The 20878-nt window shown below is 36.0% G+C and overlaps 1 protein-coding gene across 1 annotated transcript; it reads right to left on the bottom strand.

Moving 5' to 3' along the window:
* Positions 1 to 271: 271 nt before the first annotated feature.
* On the bottom strand, positions 272 to 16674 carry LOC124169494 (WD repeat-containing protein 61). The gene is made up of 9 exons (XM_046548132.1): positions 16656 to 16674; positions 16456 to 16574; positions 16213 to 16376; positions 15331 to 15566; positions 11310 to 11403; positions 10621 to 10714; positions 9631 to 9802; positions 693 to 818; positions 272 to 516 (listed from the first exon to the last, which is right to left on the bottom strand). The coding sequence occupies exons 1-8, from the start codon at positions 16656 to 16658 to the stop codon at positions 729 to 731; spliced, it is 972 nt and encodes a 323-aa protein (XP_046404088.1). The 5' UTR covers positions 16659 to 16674; the 3' UTR covers positions 272 to 516; positions 693 to 728.
* Positions 16675 to 20878: the final 4204 nt, after the last annotated feature.

The following is a 20878-nucleotide window of genomic DNA, read 5'->3' as shown; positions in this document are numbered from 1 at the left end:
AAACCTAGATCAGACAAATAAAATTTAATGGATAGTCAAAATTAGATTATCTGAGATAATATTAGCTGGCACCAATTTCCATGAAATACATAAAATATAAATATCATGTTGTGCACTAAAGTTTTTCCATTAAGATCTACTGCCACTTGGGCTCTATCAATCATTACATCTGTGAATAAACTCACAGTGTTACATGTACTTAAATGCAATTATACAGGTAAACAATCTAATAGATGGGATGCACTGTCAAGAACAAATAAAAGAGCATTCATTAAAAAATTATGGTATTCTTTCTTATTCATTGTCGATACACAAATTTGATCAAAACATTCAGGATCCAAAATGAACTTTTTGGAAATGACAAGCACACAATGCTGTCTGAATGAGACTTTGAGGAGAGATAAATATTCAATAATTACAGATACTTCTGTAATAATTATAGAAAGCATTAGCTGAACATGAGAAACATTTCAGCTTTTCAGGCACATCACTTCCATCCAATTGTACAAAGAAATCCTGAGTAGCATCAGTACGAGTCATTTGATGGTATGTACACATATAAGACGTAATGCCACCACAAATGAAACAAATAAATGGATAGTAATGATGAACACAAAAATGCAAACGCTTTTTAGAAAAAGCTTCAAGTTTTTATTTGGCATATCTTAAAATCATTAGTCATGGCATCATACCTGCATTTCAAGAAACAAGGGTACGAGCTGTCCATATTATTTAGGGCACTCATATATATTTATAGATCTATCTTCTGATACAGAGACGATCTTGTTTCCATCCGGATTATATTTTACCCCCCATACCTGAAATAAAAATTAAAGGTTAGAAATCATTACTTGAAACACATGCATACAACTTCAAGCAAATACATATTCACACAAAAAAATTATAAACAAAAATCTATAATTTCTTTTAATTAAATGTACAAAAATGTTATAAAAGTGGAAAAAAAAAGTTCAGATTTCAAGGGAGTCAAGCTGTGGTACGTAAATACAGGGTGGGGCAGCATAACTTCCTTTTTTGTAATGCGCGACATTTGGTCGGTTGGTGTCGAAACAGAGCACTTGTGGTCTTGTTCGACAGGTAGGGCTATAAAGTTTTATCGAAGCACAGTTCAGACACCATCATGCGTTGGAATTGTGAAGAGCATGCGTTTGCCATTGAGGCCTCCTTTTCAAGCAGATGTTCTGTGATCGCAACCCAGCAGGAATATTACAGGAATTCTTTTTCCCACGGCTAAATGGGTTGGACTTGGAGGACATTTGGTTCCAACAAGACGGTGCAACAGCACACACTGCAAGAGCATCGATGGCTGTTTTGAGGGAATAGTTCCCAGAACACCTTATCTCAAACAGGGATTCCAGTGGCCGGCCTGATCTCCTGATTTGCCTCCTCGTGATTTTTTTCTATGGGGTTTTCTGAAATCCCATATTTATGTGAACCGTCCAAGAACCTTACAAGATTTAACACTTTGCATGCCATGGACGTAATATTACGTCCTGCTAATCCTTCTGAGGATTGCCATGGACGTGATATTACGTCTTTCCATTTAATTGGCTTTGTATGCGTGAAGCCGTAATATTTTGCCCGTGGTACTTTTCCAGTTTACTGCTTAGGGGTTCTGTTTTGTCAAAAATCAACTGCTCGATAGAAAAAGAGTTCACCTTATGTCTTGAAGACGAAAAGTTCTCTGTTGCTACTGGCACCCTCATCTTAGGCCACTTAGTGTGAAAATTCTTTGGGCCAATGGACCGTTCGTTGAGGGTGCATTGACCCTTTTTGTCATCCAGGATTTATAATGCTTTGCTTGGAACAACCCTTTTTTATGATTTCCATGCTTTAAATAGTTCAAATTGAGCGTATTAAAAAAAATTTTATGCATGTTATGGCGGTACATCATATGTTGCAACTTTTTTATTTTTCAAAAACAGTAGGTTTTCATTGTTAAATTATGTATTTAAAAATTAGCAATATATGTTATTCAACTCATTCATAAAGACGAGCAAAGTCCATTTTTATTGAAATGCACATCGATATAAATATATTTTCGATGCTAATGTTTTAAAAAATGTACGAATATTGTAAAAATGGCTGGATTTTTCAGTAGGTCATTAAATTTAGCAGCCGGCACTCAAAGTGTTAAAGAACAACATCCAGGAAGAAATTGCCAACATAACGCCTGCTATGCTTGAAAAGGTCATAACAAACACCAGAAATCAATATAGTCAATGTATCAAGAATGGAGGACATCATCCACATGATTTGATCTTCAAGACTATTTAAAACAAAACTTTAGGTATGCACCTGCATTGTAAAAACCAAATAAAAATTTTCTGATTCATACAATGCGATTTATTAAGTTTTAAAAAAAGGAAGTTATGCTGCCCCACCCTGTATTTAAACAAGTCAATAGCTCCTTTTTAATACCAAATTTATCAGTTAAATATAATTTTCAGGTCACTATTGATGTTACATGCCCACATATTATCACTGCCTACAAGAGAAATGCCCCAATTTCTGAATCACACCCCCATCTACAGCAGGTGCCAGCATCCTTTGATATTCTTTGGGCAACATGTTCATATTGGTATGGCCACATAGGACATATGTATGTATAGACCAGCTTCAAACAAGATAATTATAAATCTATAATAATAATAATACGCCTTTGTTCGGGCGAGGTTGTGACTACGAAGTCCCCTTTCCACATGATAGCTTACCATAGGGAAAATTTAGTTAAAAATGAATAACTGAGAGAAAATTTAGCAATATACTCTCCACATCCACAATTCCCTCCATGACTGTCAGCACGGATTCCGAAAAAATAGATCCTGCGAAACACAGCTCGCGCTTTCTTCACGACGTTATAAAATCTGTTGAATCGAAAAGACAAGTTGACGCACTATTTCTAGATTTTAAGAAAGCTTTCGACATTGTACCTCACAACAAACTTTTATACAAATTACAGTCATGCGGATTAAACGAAACAGTTGTAAACTGGATACACGACTTTCTCAGAGATCGTAAACAAAAAGTAGTTCTTGACGGAATTAGCTCTGATGTTGTAAAAGTTACATCAGGTGTTCCACAAGGAAGCGTAATCGGCCCCCTGTTGTTCATTATATACATTAACGATCTCTGCTCCCGCATTAGCAGTAAAATACGTTTATTTGCTGACGACACTGGCATCTATCGCGAAATTAGTGATCACTCTGACTATGGAAATCTATCATCGGACTTAAACAACGTTCATTTGTGGAGTCAAGAGTGGGGACTCGAACTTAATCTGAGCAAATGCATGGCGGTACATTTTTTGCGGAATTCGTCCAACACTAACAATGTTTATGCAGTGGATGGCATTAACATAAAGGCAACAGACGAAGTGAAGTACCTGGGAGTTACGATAACCTCGAACCTCATGTGGGGAACACATATAAAGAATACTTGCGGCATTGCCCTGAAGAAATTAGGATTCGTCAAGCGTATTGTGGGAAGATTTTCGGATGAGAAAGTAAAAGAAAGGTGCTATTTCGCTCTCGTCCGACCGCACCTTGAATATGCAGCGAGTGTATGGGATCCAGTGCAGAAAGACTTAATCCGCGAACTGAATAAGATACAAAGGAAGGCTGCGCGTTTCGTCAAAAAACGCTACGGGCGTACAGACAGTGTTACCCAGATGTTGAGCGAATTAGGCTGGGAGCTGTTGGAGACTCGGAGGCTGTGCGCTAGGCTTAGATTGCTTGAACAATTAAGAATGGATATCTTTAAGAGCGACACAGAGAACATAATCTTAGAGCCACACTATATTTCCAGGTCCGACAGAAGCGATAAATTAAGAGAGAGTTTTTGCCGAACGGATAGATATGGGAATTCGTTTTTCCCCCGAACAATAAAGGACTTTAATAAACGCTTATCCCAACCTCGTTAGAGCACTTCTTTTCTTTTTTTTTAATAGATGTAAACGGCTGGTGTCCTAACACCCCCTGCCACACCCCTTTTAGGCGGCTTGCGGGGTATTATGTAGATGTAGAATTCCATAATTTAAAGTGCCATTGCCAATAATTGTTCTGACAACATGAGATAGTATAGGGTCAAGGGTTGATAACCCCTGACCTAAAAAAAATGCACAAGAAGCCTTGATCATTTAAGCAATTATGCATAACACTTATGGATAAGCTCACAAGCTGAATCATTTACTTAATGGCCATAACGCCCACTTGGTAACAGCTGAATAATAAAATTTAGTGTTTTTATGAAATGATGAGGCAGTTAGCATGTATCATTTAAGGATTCAGGAGATGCAGGAAGCAATTCGAGGGTTTCTACCCTAAAGACATGGGAGAAAAGTTTCACCAACACATTGGCTTGAGCTAAATTTATTAAGGTTTTTCCCTTTTTATTAACAGTGAAAACTACTGCTTTACTTGTCTTCCAGCAAGAGTCATCAGTCATCAACCAATACTATCTGGAGTGTGAGAGGAACATGATACACATCTAATAAATAGTCAACAGAGAAAAACTAGACGTATATAAATGAAGCACATTAAATAACTGTGGAAGCCTCTGAGCCAAAATTTTGTAGCTCCCCCATGACAATAATTGGATTTATTTTGCACCCACTTGTAATAACTTAAATAACATTTGCACAGAACATTCAATGTGAGGAAAAAACCTAGAAAATTTGCCCAGGGAGAGATGTAGCATCAAACATTATACTCTTCTCCAACAGGAAAGCCTTCACTTTAGAACCACTATGCTGTAATGAGGAACTTGCATGGGTCGTAGATTGCTCTAAAAACTATTTTGAATAAGTCAAATGGATACATTAGTTCGCAAAAATACCTTCAGTTTCTCCATTCAACATCAAAAGAAATAAAAAAATTGCATTTAAAATCGAGAAAAATTTCTCTGAGCCGACCACTGCGCGAAGACACCCGAGCGTTGCCGAGGCCAGGCGTGACGTCATAGGTGCCTAAACAACCGTAGGGAGTAGGGAAATACGCTGAGCGCATGGTGTAAAATTTGTTTTGAGGGAGTATTTAGCCGCTCATCGTCACTTTATTTTGTTCTGTTATTCTTGGGAAAGTTTTCCTATTGCTATTGTGCCTAGATTATTACTTGGGATATTAATAATGCGGCATCGGGATGATGAAGTACAAGCGTTTCACTTCGTGTGTTTTGGTTATCAGAAAAATGGATGATAACGTTGCCACTCGTTCGAATAGTACACCTGAAATTCATCTACGTCTACATAATACCCCGCAAGCCGCCTATAAGGCGTGTGGCATAGGATGTTAGGACACCAGCCTTTTTTTAGGACACCAAAAATTGATGCCACGACCCTCATGGAATTTGTTAAGACAAATTATTGCTATACGTCGGCGGCAAATCGAGTTGTAAAAGAAACTTGTAATACTGGAGGATAACGATCGTAAGCTGTGCTGTTGACAGAGTAAGCTGTGCTGTTGAATTTGGCAACGCCGGATTAACGGAGAAGGTAGTCCTATCCGCCCTACGGTACGAATTCACAGCAAAACAGTCTGCACACAATCCACATGTGAGATCGCGAATCGGTTCCGCTGCCAACACACACACAAGCTACAACCTATTTCAATAATATAGGTAAATCCATAAACAATATACTAGCATATACCATAATAATATAGTGGGAAATAGGCAAATACTATTATCAAAAACTGGATGTCACTATCACATTCTTATATTCATCACGTACAACTTACAATAACAGAACTCGTTATGATGAATACAACTATTTATTCACTGATTTAAACCCTTAAATTATCCCACACAAGTGACACAGGTGACATTTCTCACTACTATTCGTTGAAATAATGGAATAACAAACTTCACACACAGTTTTTATTTCAATAGCGTGATCGTGAAATGTCATATCTACGGTGAACAACGGAGATTAGCACGCCACTGACAATTTTTACACTACTGTTAGACATTTATCGATAGCGTAGTAGCACTTTTTACAATTCAATCACGATGGAACACTGATAACTCATGGCCGATATTTTTCAACCTTGTCAAACTTTGTGCATTACAACCACTGGCACTGTGATTATTAGCAGTAGCTTAACGGGAGATGTCACGTTGAAAATAACACTATTTTGGCACAAAAATGTTCCTAGATGTCTCCAATCAGCGAGCAAAAGTTGCATTGACTGGAATTCACCTCATAATACAAGCACAGACAGTCCTAAACGACGAATTCTCCGGTACCTACGAATAAACGGATGAAGTTATTGTATATAAAAGCTAAGCGGACATTAGTAAACATCAAAATCGTTCTAATTACATACTTAAATGAATGATATGCCGTCGATAACATCAACTTACAATTAACGTATCCCCTTTCCAATGGCCGTGGCTCAGACTCCTACAACGATGTTATTTAGGTATTATCAAATTTTTTGTTTAACTGCTCCAGTTTTATATTTTATGCCCTTACTCAGATATTAATATTATAAATAATGCAAAATACGAGGGCTTCCAAACCTCTATCGTCGGATATTTATCTTTAAATATAAAATATACAACACGTCTAACAAACGAAGCTCTCACAACTGCTGGCAACTATTACAAACAATCACAACAATAGCTTCGCGTGGTGTTTAGGCACCTTTGACGTCATCGAGGCTTCGTCGGCAGTGGCTTGGGGGGTGAGGGAGTTTTTCCCGCGCTTTAAAATTCGTAATATTTATCATTAAATATCTCGCGAAGGAAAACTCAGATTTACATGCGGTTTTCTTTGTTGTATTCAGAAAATAATTTTCTGTCCGCCTATGAAATAAAAAAAATTCATGCAAGTTCCCCATTAAACTGTTACTAAATATTATCAATAAGTAATTATTATTCTGACAAGTAACTATTGTGGCCTGGAATCAAACCTATTATGGCAAAACTAGTAGCACTCTTAAAATACAATGAAAAAGATAATTTTGTAATATGTATTTCTATTGGATTCTCTCAATCTCACCATATTAACCATAATATGTACAAAGAGACTATAAAAAAAACTCCATCAAACCATGCAGGAACTAATACCTTTAGAAGAGAAAACTTAAGAGAGTGAGACGCAATCAACATGCTCCTTTTTCTTTGTTCCAGATGACCATTGATGATGCAAATATCAAGCTTATATAAGCTTTGATTTCCAGTCCAATTTAAAATAGAAATCAATCCTGCTATATATTTTCAATTTTGAGCCTGATTGATACACATGGCAGGGATTATAATGAAAAAGAATGGTGTGAATTGTGACAAAGGCACCAAACGTGAGGATAAGTGAATATTACCACGTAATACATATGAAGTAATTTCACAATATTTCAGCTATGTACTGCAGCTCAACCTGTTTGAGTTGAACAGGTATTGAGGAAAAAAATGCATAGGGAAAAATTAGGATAAATAATGACTGCAGACGAGAACCATCACTTTATTCTCTGAAATCAAGGAATAATACCTAGTACATACCAACACAATGGCCTTTAAGGTGTCCCTTATTTTTCAGTACATATAAAAACTTATGAGCTATCACCTGCTCCCCTACTTTGTTACAATGCCTCTAAAATATGCTTTCACAACATTTTAATGATATCAGAGTATTCCTGCCCAAGCTGCATTGAACGCAAAGTTGAGCAAAAAACATGCCCAATTTTGTCACACTAAATCAAACTAAGGCCTGCCAGTATATTAAGCCTGCATGGCCGTTAGTCGATTTGAAGCTCTTAATTATACGTAATTTGGTAACTAGTCAAGCATAATAATTAGGAATTGTCCCTAGGAGGCTCCTAGGCAAAAATTTGCTTCAGGTGGGAGTTGAGTATTATGTGGGTTGCCTAAATTGATATTTTGTTATCAACTACATGCATCAGAAAACCATAAATTTCATTAAATCAGCTATGTATTTTGTCTCCTTAATACTGGAAGTTAAACTCATTATTCGTTAATGGCAGATATCATGGAATGTAATTACAGTTGAGGACTTCAAATCTGGAAAACTTGGGACCAAAGGGTTTCTGGATTTCTGGTCTTCTGGTTGTAAGCCAGCACCAAACATGCATCATTCAACGAATGATGATCACCAATCAACGAGTGATTAGCATAGCAAAGCTCATCTTGTCATTCAGACATGTGGATGCTGTCATACGTCAGTCATATATTGTGAAATAATCACTGTCCACCTCGCAACTGAAGTACGTAACCAATGGTTAGCAAATACCTATACAGTCTCAATCCTCTCAGCTGTGTAAAAGGATCACAGATCTAGTTACATGTGAATGTGAGGATGGTCTGTGGAACAACCTCTTGAAAGCTTGCTGAATAAGTCATCCAATCACGACCATAGCTTCCGCAGCATAAACTATACATGCTTAATACTGGGTGAGAACGAGCAATAAATACATCTTTTTCTTCATGCTCAATGAGTTTCGTTTATAGCATTTTCTAGAAGACATTGCGATATCCATTGATACCTTCCTTCATCGGATAGTAAATCTGTGCAAATGCTTCTATATTTTGTAAATTTATCAATTTATTAATGCGTTCAGGCTCTTGTGCTCGATATTTGAGATCCCTACGTGTCCCTGCCGAGGTTGTTAGCATATGTTCATAGTATGTGCTAACTTCCTACTCGTCCCACAACAAGGCTCGAAGAGTGGTGCCACGAAGTGGCAAGTCAAAATACTCCCCAGAGGAATTTTCAAATGTTCCGGATTTCTAGTTATCCAGGTTTCTGGATTCCGGATTTGAGGTCCTCAACTGTACATAAAAAATAGTAATGGTAACACCAAATATTTCTAGCCTAGTTTTTAACTGTGCCATATTTGGACAAATTTAATCGAATATTGGAAAGGAGATTCAATGAAATTTTCTCATCTTATTTCCAGGAGAAAATAAGATGGAAGATCCCATTGTACATACAATCTAATTCTACCAACAATTCTTCATCCCAGTAATACATACATATTTCTCTTTATTGATTTTTCTACATATACCTTTCCGCTTAACTGACACTTCTTTTCCTAAAATAAAGGACTGCCAAGCTTGGAGAGTAAAGAGGTAAACTTTCTTCCCTACACAGACAGGAGTTATTTAGATGGATGTCCATCAACATTTACATCTGCGGTATATCCACTAGCTATCTAGCTATTTAATGTTATTCCTTCATGGAGAAAATGAGAAAAAGTCTAAAATATGTGTATCCTATTCATTAGATAACAAGACTAAATATATCAGCAACAAAAACTATATGTATATCCATGGCAATTTGTAACGTACACTGCATTCTGTACCCCCAGGGAGCAGCTGCAAAGTGCAAGGCACAGTAAAAATATCAATTTCATTGTATGCTGAGAACGGATGCAGATGATTTCTTGGGATGGGCTCACTAAAATATTTCATGTAAATATCTAAGGTTAACTAGTTCATCCTTCGTTTATAATCCTACATAAACACAAAATTTTGATGAAAAACAGGGTCCGCTATTTTGTATCATATCGGCCAAGAATACTAAAACTAGGTAAGTCACTCTTGGTTAACAAGGTATTTAAATTCCTGAAATTGAGAAAGAATTGAATTGAATACCTGATCCGTGTGTTCCTTGAAGGTGTGAATGCAGGCTCTATTATTCCAATCCCACACTTTAACTGTGTTATCAGAACTACTAGATACAAAATATTTATTATCAGGTGAAACTGCTACACTCAGTACCCATGATGCATGATCTGATAATGTACTCACAAGGATTCCAAGTTGCCTGAAAACAGAATCCATAAGATTAGAATCCACAGTCAAATTTTAAAAACAGTAAGCTAATTTATTTCTTCTCAAAAATCTTCAAATATCTAAGTCAAGAAGAAGTCAAATTCATGACATGCTTTTGACCTTAGTTATTGATGCACCCAAAAGAAACCCAAAACCATTAAGCAGCACTTAAGCTTTTCAAACTCATGAGAGACTTATCTTTATCATCTTAAAATAAAAAACAGCACTCCGCAATTAAGAAAAACTATCATCAAAGAGGCAAAACGACAAGGATGTTACTAACACTGAATTATCAAACGATGAAGAAGAAAGTTAATTGTTAAAAACTTGAATAGTAGCTGAAAGAAGGCACAATTTATCCATAATGACTTGGTGGGAACTCAGCAAAGTACATAGTACACACATGAACCAAATCTAACTCAGATAATATGGAGGACAGCTTTTGTTCTGAGGGGCGCCATGCACAAACAGCTTCCTCAAGCCAGAATCAGTATATGAAGGTCAAACAAAATCTCCTTGTTCATATAATGTGAGGGTACCAAATAACCCACAAAAATTGCCCTTTCCTTCAACTTTTTCATCTCATTCTACTTCCTCATACAAATTGTCATCGGCCAGGTTGATGCAAATGCAGGGAAACCCACATGGAAATTTAAAATCTATGATAAAAACTGGCAGGGAGAGATATGTTGCTTTTGAGGGGGAATTGGACCATCAGCACTGGGGAGAATGGGCATCACTGAACAATTGAATTGCTTTACAGAAAATATCATGCAGAGATTGAAAAGTAATCCATGATAAATCACTTACACATTATACAGCTTCATATATCCATCGTCTGAGCCACTTAGAAGGAAGCGAGAATCAGGAGAGAAGCAAAGTGATCGAATGGGCATAGCATGATCTGAAAAAAAACAATTGAAGCAAATTATAATTAGGTAAATCAAATTAAGAAGTCAGATATGAATATAAAAGACTTGAAAGAAATTTACTTATATGTATTGAGCTTGAACAAATTGTATCAGATGTAGAATGAAGAATATGCAGCACAATACAGAACATGTGCCTTTGCAAAATGGAAAATGTCAAAATATCAATAAAATTAAGTCCTCTAGTGGACTAATTATCATTTAAACATTCAATAACGAAGAGATAAAAAGCTGCTACTGAAATCACATGATGCTTAAGAGAACAACTCACTTACATTCATAAACAGACATTAATTCTTGAAAATATAATTTATTTAATTATTCAAAAGAGGAAGAATTACAATTACATGAGAAATGGTTTTCAAATGAATGGGTATTGATAAAATTTAAGGAATGGAAATAACAAGGATGCTAAACAGGAAAGACTGTTGAAGTAAAAAAAGTGAAAAGAAAACTTTCATTATTTCAAAGCGCAGTATGGCTCATAAAGGGTTGGCACTCTGAGTGCAACAATACCTAAACATTCTTTCTGTTAACCCTACAAAGCATTTTTTTAAAGAACCGACTTACTTGAGTGAGTATGGACAACTTTTCCTGATGAGACATCAAATACATGGATCATTCCATCTATTGCACCACTAGCAATATGTTTTCCATCAGGACTCTACAAAAAAAGTTTTCATTAGCAGAAAAAATACACATATAATTATATATACAAATACAATTCAAGCATTATCACAGAATACATAATAAATAAGAAGCATTGTTAGAAAACTAGACAATTTCCTTGGAAGTCAAAATGTAAATCAAGGAAAATCCTGAGGCTCAATCAACATTCCACCTGAAGTAGATAACTCTGGAAATTCCTATCTAAACTCATTATGAAGCCATTTATTTTATTTTTTCATAACAGGTCCCTCACTTAACATGTATTGCCTTAACATGGTTTCCAATATTACATGGCTGGGTCTCAATTAGTTCAAGCAATCTTCCTGCTTTACCTACGTCCACAGAACTTAACTACAGAACCAGTCAAAATGTTTGTCTCATAATTCATCTCCAACCCAGTGACCCTCCCTACCTTTGCTGCATATATGAAGCCATAAAATTTACACTAACTTAGAGCCCCAGTGTTTCTCATGTTTTGGCATGTTTACCAGTAGAGTGGAGACAAAGGCTCATTTTTGTACGAGTTCTTTCACTGCTACTTGCATCTTTAAGACTTTTTAAAATTAAGTGTTGAAAATTAGGCAATCGATGATGCAATCTTAATTCAATAAGAGGGCATATTAACTTTTTCTCTCATATAAAGTCAAAGCTCGCCAAAGCTGCATTGCATCATGGTGCCATGGGAGCTATGATTTCTTACTTCATAGCTACTACAATGAGGAAATTGTACCCAAAGGTGGAGCAGCTTACTGTTATTTTACATCACATTTGAAGATACCATAGATGACAGACTTTCTATGGTCATTGGTCTCCAACAAGGAAACTTGGAACAGGGACAACAAAAATGATTTCAAATCTTTCCCAAGTCAATACCATTATTTTACATCACAGCACAGATGACAGGATTGATTTTGATTCCTAAAAAGTCAATTTTTTGGTATTTAATCTTGTTGGTGGTTAATCTTATCATCAGGACAAAAATTAACTTTTTATTTGTTAACAGGGTATTTAACTTGGGATTTTGGTTTCCATGCCAAAATTGAAATCTTTTAACGATGGGGTAATAATGATGTGCTGGGGTGACGGCAGATAATTGTGTAAGAAATAAATGGTTATCAGAATTTTTCATGACAAGGCATTTTGTTATGAAGCTGATTTAAATTTCCAGGTTTTAATTGCATTTAATTGGGAAATAACGGTATTTATTAGGGAGAGATTTGAAATCATTTTCACTGTCTCTGTTGCAAGTTTCCTTATTGGAGATCAATGACCATAGAAAGCCTGCCATCTATGGTACCTTCAAATATGATGTAAAATAACAGTAAGATGGTGTACCTCAGGGAATAATTTCCTCATTGTAGTGTTTTGTATGATGTTAGGCACGATGTGGTGGAAGTTCTTAATATTGCAATCAATGCCTTTTGTTTTCTTTGATGAAAGAAACTACACTATTGGGTGACTGATTCAGTGTTTCTATGAAAGCATAATTCCAAACAACATAAGCCCATTACCAATGTAAAATGATCTTTAAGAAAATACTTTTAAAATTTCATTGCCTTTTTTTTGTTGTGGGTTACATTTTCTAGGATATGATAGATTCCATAATTAAATTTCTGGAGCCCTCTTCAAATGGCACAGGTATGCTATCCCGTCAAAATATATGATTTTGATTCCTCTTGTTTTTGGTTTGGTTGGTTTTGGCAGAATTTGTTGACTTCAAAATGCTAAATGACTGTTAGCATGCTGTAAAAGGTTTTGCAACAACAGCAAAAAAGAAAGCAGCTACTTTTTTGTTGCAAGCCTTACTTCACTGTAGTTAATGCTGTATTTACCAAAAAATGTGCATTCATCCATCGACAAAAAGTTATTTCCACGTGACATGATTTTTTTTGTACGTATGGAAGCAGTTTCTTGTAAATCAGAGGCATTTGAGAACTCCTGCCTATTGTTAAGACACGGCTATGGGAACACTCCAAAGTAATGTTTCGGCTTTGACTTCAAGCATTTCACACAGGATATTGTAGTACATGTAGACTCTTTTGTGCGCTCTTTAATGAGGCGATTTGTGAAATTTTAATCAGTAAATTGTATGACCATTTCTGCAAATGTGTCAGCAACTATAAGGAAAATAGAACCTATTTTAATTAAGTCAAGACATGCATAAGTAAATCTCTTGGTGAGTAAATTGCTCTAAAGGTAAAGAGAGCAATCTACTTGCCTACCTGAGGTGGAAACTTTTCTACAACACAACATACAATTATAGAATTGCTGAATCTACAATCGATAGGATGAGTTGTGAACAATAATCTTCTTCCCTTCTTAAAGTTGTCATTATGTCCAAATAACTTGCAACATTTTATCAGTTTTAATCATCTATTTACCTGTTCTCGAAGGGAATTCAATGGGCTACATAGGTGACCTGCAAATGCTGCTGCATAGTTCCACCTTTCGCCGCAGCTTCAAAATCTAGCCAAACAAAGCCACTGCAGGTTACTGATTGGTTAACCTCTACATTAACAACAGAAAAGCAAAATAGAAAAATAGAACATCATTTTATAGCTTCTGGTGCTTAAACTGAGGCCTTTTATATGGTTTTCATTGGAAGTAGGAGTTTCGGTTCATTTTTAGGATTTGGTTCACATGATTTTACTCATGGCAATGATATGATTCTTCAAATTGTTCATAGTGAACAGAATCAAGGAAATATAAAATTCACGGAATCCAAGAGATTTTGATTTCATCATAGTTGAAAAAAATCCACGGGATCCACGGGCAATAAAAATTGATTCCTTCTGGTGACCAACCTGCAATGCTAACATCCAGTCCACCTTCGAAAGAGATTAACAGAAGATAAACCCCTAGTCCTCCTTGTAATTCCCAGATAATGACTGTCACCAAATCCAAACCTGCTACACTCTGAATCTACTTAATATAAATCATACATATCAATCATATACTTGAAAATATGTTTGGCGGATTTGGCTAGCACCAGCACCATTTAGCTCTAGCAATTTAACTGTATTTGGTTTTATCATTTGGAATTATTTCATTCAATTTTAACAATTTCACCAAAGAATAATGATTAAATTTTTTATGATGAACTGTTCAATTTGAGCAATTCATTCATCAATGAAAACTGCTCTTGTGTTCATGGATGTATAGCGTATTAAGGTTATGTGTCAACACTGCATGAATTTGGAGCACCATTTAGAGGCTTGCCAGAGGCCACAAGTTCCGTCTCTCGTCACTCAGGACCCATACTTGTCTGAGTCTGTACAACTGACTCTCGGCCTTAATCAACCTCAGCCCTTTCTGAACGAGGCTGGACAAGGAGGTGATGTAGGGCAAAGGTTTCCCATTCCATGGGTGAACGCTCCAATGCGTCACACAAGATTTGAGACCAAATACCACTTATCTATAGAGCTCCATTCAATCTGAATACTGAACAATCACCCCCCTTGAAAATATTTACAGTGGGACTTTCTGAGCCAGTGAATTCTTGATGGGCAACCACCCTTCACCCTGCTCTCAATAATGCACCTGAATGCGAGAGGTGGTCATTCCATTTGAACACTATAAACATTTAGGTAATACAGCATTCCAGTTTTTTTTCCTCTATTCCTTGCAAGCAGCCAAGTGACTGGCTCCTTTCTTTAAAGAACATTACTTAACATTATTTCACCCTCAAAAAAATTGAATACAAGCTAAAACAAGCATCCTGTATCTAGATGTATTAATTACAATAATGCAATTTGTAGGTGCACCTTCTCACAATAATAACCTTGAATGACTACTCACTACAACCTTGCTTAATAACATGCAAAGCCAAATGATTCCTTGATAAATATAATCTATTTTATATTAAATGGGCCAAACATTAAACTAATTAAGCAAATGTGTACTCCATTATGTGCTCACTTACATATGCAATGCATAATGTAAATTTTCCAGTGGTGTCCAATGTTTGTTCCAATCTGCCAGATTCAACACCAAATAGACTTATTTTACCAGAATGAGATCCTGATACAACATGACGAGAATCAGGCGAAAATGTAACAGTCCAGGTATCTACCGGTCCAACATCAATATTCCCAACTCTTTCACCAGATAAGGCATCCCACAGCCGAACACTCGAGTCAAGAGAACTAGAAGCAATCACTGCAAATATATGACATCAGCATTAATAGGAATAACAGCATAACCCTCTGGTAAATTTTTATCATCCACCATGAAAAATATATTGCATAGACCACAGAGAATAACATTCAGAAAAGCAATGACTTTACCAAAGCAAAATATAGTATGTATTGCGGAAAATCTCAGAAGCAAGACTATAGACCCCAAGGCCGTTTTCGAAATGGAATAACACTAATGCATAGATCTAGTTTAAAACTAATAAGAGACATACAAGCAAGCGCTACATAGTTGTAAGGAGGATATGATACTGTTAGAGAACCATTTGGGAATTCACATAACTCATTTACTGCCAATAATGCCGCGATTTTTTAACATTTAAAATATGGCATTAAAAAAAGCAACTGTAAAATCTAATTAATGGCAAAATATACCACAGCTGATCTTGTAACAACATGATCTAAAGCAATAGCAAGATTTGGAACTCGACAAAATATAATCTGATAATGTTCGCTCTTCACCACAAAATTAATCGACTACAAAGAAGGGTACCCTGATCTCTCAATTATTTAGAGTCTGCAGAGAGACCAACAACGATTACAGACTCTCAAAATAGGATTTTCAGGTCGTATCAATCATCAATGGTAATTCAACGTTCTCGAACACGTACTTGTGCCATCCGTATTCACTGCAACAGAAACGACTCCAAGAGAGTGGCCTTCCAATTTATGCTTCATATCGAGTCTTCCTTCATTGTATGACCATATTTTAACTAAATCGTCCACTCCGCCAGTGACAATGTAGTCAATATCCATTTCACCGGTCATGGAATCTCTGTAAAAACAGTACATGCAGCTCAAGAGGAAAAATATCTTACAACAATGAATACCACTCCAAAATCGTCGATCCTCACCTAGAATTTTCTCCATCGTCGTTTTGGTCATCCTTTTCCTTCGATTTCTTTATTCTGCCCCAACCACAACTCCAGATGCTGTCTTCATGTGCATTTGCTTTCTTACTGAGCAAAGAGTACTAAAGAAAGCAACTGAATGAGTGCTGGTACTTATTTTTAACATAATCAAACACCAATACGGTGAACTTTTACATACTTACCATTGTTTTGCCCGGTAAATCTCACTATTCAGTCATAAAATTCTTACACAGTGGAAGCGTGACACATGACTTTCGCTCAGCATTTGTCATTAGTTCTAATTGAATCCGTTGTTTGGGTGAGGGCGTAACTAATTCTTTTTCGAAATGGCGCTATTTTTAATTCCTGTAAATTGCATGGCATTTTATTATCACAATATAAAGGTCATAAAAAGGATATTACCCAAAATATTTACCAAAATTACTTTATGTACTCTAAAAATTCTCTCCTTTGATGATGATTTCGAATAAATTTGGTATTTTATACGAATTTCTCGGGTATTGCTTTTGGATTCGTGACTATTTTAACAATTTATATGAAGTCGCCTTGAATTTCAAGGAAAGTTTCGTAATTTATAATGCATTTTGATAACAAGTGGTATTATAATTCGAAATATATTTGAAAAGATACATTATATACATTGCACTTAGATAACTTAGAATGGTCTCTCAGCAGAGAAAATATATGATACCATGATAAATAATTTTACGATAGAAATGAGGTCTCTTCGCCACGGACTCCTACCACAGGTTACATACATTGAACTTTCGCAATAAATTGCACACATTTTCGTTATACAACAAGATATATTCGTTTTTTTTATCTTTTAAATGTCGTAATAATGTAGGTGTGCCTTATGACACATTATATATACTAAACAGGAAAACAATATTTTAGGCCGATCATTAAACAATAGAGACATTAAACAATAAGTTGTAGAGATAAAAATTCTAATGGTAAAGAAAATAAAATTATTCCATCAAATATTAAGTTCTCTCTATGCATTTACTACCAATCATTTTGAATTTCACAAAAGTATGGGCTTAAAATTATTTACCGATGAAGTTTTTTATTGTTTTCACTGAAATTACCTGTGCATGGTATCAGTAAATTTGGGTATATTGGGTGCAATTTCGCTGTTAAAATACTTTAAACAGATTGCAAAATCCATCAAAGGAACTTGTTGTTCAAAATCGCATTCATTCAGCAAAATTCGACCATAAAGCATCGGTTATTAATAACGCTTTTTGTGTTTAGACAAGAGCGAATGGATACAACAAAGAAAACCAATGGGGTGTTTGCATAAAAATTTTTTGCGCTTAAATATTTCTTCAACGTATAGAGGAAAGGAAGTAAATGAAGAAAAATAGGTTTCAATGCAGTAAAATAGATAAATATATTATTAAATGAATAATAAAATCGCTAAAATGCCAAGGAAATCAGCGGGAGAAGATACGGTTGGTGACGTCACTTGCCCGTAGTTACCGGTATGAGGCCTCATTGCAACAGGGAAAATTGTCGAAAACATGGTATTAGAGGTAAATTTTGATAAAGGAAATACAAATAATCTACCAAAAGTAGATGTATTTATGGTGGCGTAGTATTTGAAGGGAAATGACTGCTTCAGCATTCCGGAAGTTAGAGGAACGAAGGCACTTCGGTAAGTTACCTGATGATTTCGTCTCCATAGTACAATGAAAGGTATGGGAAGCTGCCTTTTTATAGTCACCCTATCAGGCCAATAGATCAGTTCCTTCAATGTGTGTGCCAGGATTGGCACAGTTCTGTTAAAAAGTTTACATGCATGGCCACATGATATGCAAAATTGATCCGCGAGTCTTTCAAAAGAATCGTTTACCTTAATTTTCATGAGAGAAAATACAATGTCTCTCTGGCCAAGTTTAGTGTATTTCATTATCAAAGACATTGCATGAGGAAACCACTCATCTGGCACGCCAATATACATTTTGGATTTCCTATTTACACAAGAGAGAATTGCATCAGGGTCCTGAAATTCATGAGCAGACTCATCACTCTCAGATGAGCATGGCTCATATTCACTCCCACTGCCATGTTCCACACCCTCGGTTGTTGTGACAGACTCCAATTCCTCTTCATCCACATCTCCACCTATTCTCTTCAGTGGATATGTCGACACATCTCTCTGAAACTTGATGGGTGATGTGGTAATGTTAACTACTTCCTTCTTTGTCATATTGCAATTAATACCCTTACTCCTTTGAGAGACAGAAGTTTGGACACTAGCATCACTAAATGTCTTAGTAGGAGTCAATGGCTCATAGTTGGATGCAGCATTTCCACCCTCATGAGCTTCAGAGCAGTCTAGTTCTATGTCCACTGACTCCTCATCCAAATCATGACTGGTTATATGGGTGGTTATATGGGGAGGGATATATTTTTATCAACCTAAAAGAAAAGCATATATTTTATGAGTTGTTTAATTAGGCATTAATTTGCAAGTAACTGACATACATTGAACGAGACCCTTATATCCGTAGTACCAAGTTGATTTTTTTTTAATTTGAGTACCTGAGCAGCACCAAACTCTTCACTTCAAATTTTCAGTAATCACTTGAGCTTATATGAAAATATTCAAACTCCTACTGGGCATATAAGTATAGAATTAAATATATGATTAACAACATTTTATTTCACTTTCAAGCTTATTATTTTGCCCATTTATTTCAAATATGATGGTGCTAGAATCCAAGTATAGCCAATAGTTAGAAGCCAAGAGTATGGATGCCACATTTTAATATGAAATATTTTTCAGAAATATTAACTGTTCTGTTGTTATTAGGCTTCAATGTTGCACAGGGGCGGATCCAGGATTTTGTTCAGGGGGAGGGACACAAGGATACCTCGTCATACAAAACGAACGAAATGATAATGGGACCGTATTAAAAATCTAGCACATTTTTAAGGGTCTGGGGGGGTATGTGCCCCCGTGCCCCCTCCTCCCCCTGGATCCGCCTATATGTGTCAGCAAATCATATATTAGTCAATCTATACCTGTAGAACATATTTATGTCTCTGTAACTGTTTCTATTTAGTGATTATCATTTATTTTATTCATTAATTAAAATATTAATTTGTTTAAAGGGCAAATATAAACAATGCAGTCTACACTTAAGGTAGGTACCTATAAAGAGTTCCCATAATAAGACTGTAATATTCATCAATTCACATTGAGGCTACAAATATCTTTAGATCCAGCCTAGGGAGGGCTGCATATGTATAACTTACACTCAGTGCGTCTTCTATTAATCTCTGCTGAGTCCTCTTCATGGGTAATTTTCGGGTGGTTGACGCAAATGCTCTCTACGGATCTTCCTGGCAGCCAAATACGTGGGGAAAAGCACATTTTTTCTATAGCTTATGCCCTCCTACCATTTTGCACCTCATGAAATTTCCCATGTCATCCTCCATCTATGAACAAAAGCATTAGGTATATATTTTTAACTGTACATACCAAAATCATAGCTCAAACTGTTTACTTCTGATCTACTAGATGCTTCTTCCAAGGTTTTCTTCGTCAACAATTTACATCCTTTGAATTGCAGTTTTTTGGAAGCATCTATTTTCCATTTCATTACGTTGGCTATTTTGTACGATTAATGGATTCATTCAGCAGATGTTAAAGGCTCTTCATCATGAATAATTTACGTGTCATATACATACATTAGCATCTATTAAATAAGCGTCAGTAATAAATATTAAAATACCTTAAAAGTGGTCCTCGCAGCAATAAAGGGTTGATTTCAGAGAGACATTGAAGTCCCTTCCTGCAGCTCTAAACCATTTCTTCCTCCGTTTCTCTTCCTTCGGAACCGCGAAAAACACTTTGCTAGGGTTCCTGCTGCTTGTATTTGTACACTCTGGTACAAAACACCATTTATATGCCGACATTGCGCACAGTTTATCTCTGACTTTCGTTCAAGAGAGCGCGTAACCATTAACTACAGCATACCCGTACGGTAAGTACTCGAAGTTACGGGCACGTGACGTCACAGGCGGCCATGTTCATTTTTCTTGTTTTCGCGGACGTTCAAACCGGATAATTTTTAACGCAGCCAGAAATGGCCAAAATTACCCTAAATTTAAGTTTAAATAGCATTTCCGTATCTAGGATGAAGTGAAGTTTCCGCATATATCGCTAAAAAAATCCATGCAAACACCCCATTAAAAATAGTCAATCGGATTAATAAATTGAAAATATCTCTTTGCGGCCTGTATTCATAAGTTTGTTCATAATTCATATCTTTTTTAAAAACGAATATTTATGATTTCTTTCAAATAGATTACATTAATACAACATGCGGAATACTTCCTTTTTTAAAAAAAAATGGCTTGTACTTGAATTCAAATTGATGTCTTATTATTT

The sequence above is a fragment of the Ischnura elegans genome, chromosome 1 (assembly GCF_921293095.1).
Source record: "Ischnura elegans chromosome 1, ioIscEleg1.1, whole genome shotgun sequence".
In the NCBI taxonomy this organism is placed as follows: Eukaryota; Metazoa; Arthropoda; class Insecta; order Odonata; family Coenagrionidae; genus Ischnura; species Ischnura elegans.
Note: the sequence above shows the minus strand (reverse complement) of the source record. Positions and strands in the feature narration are given on the sequence as shown.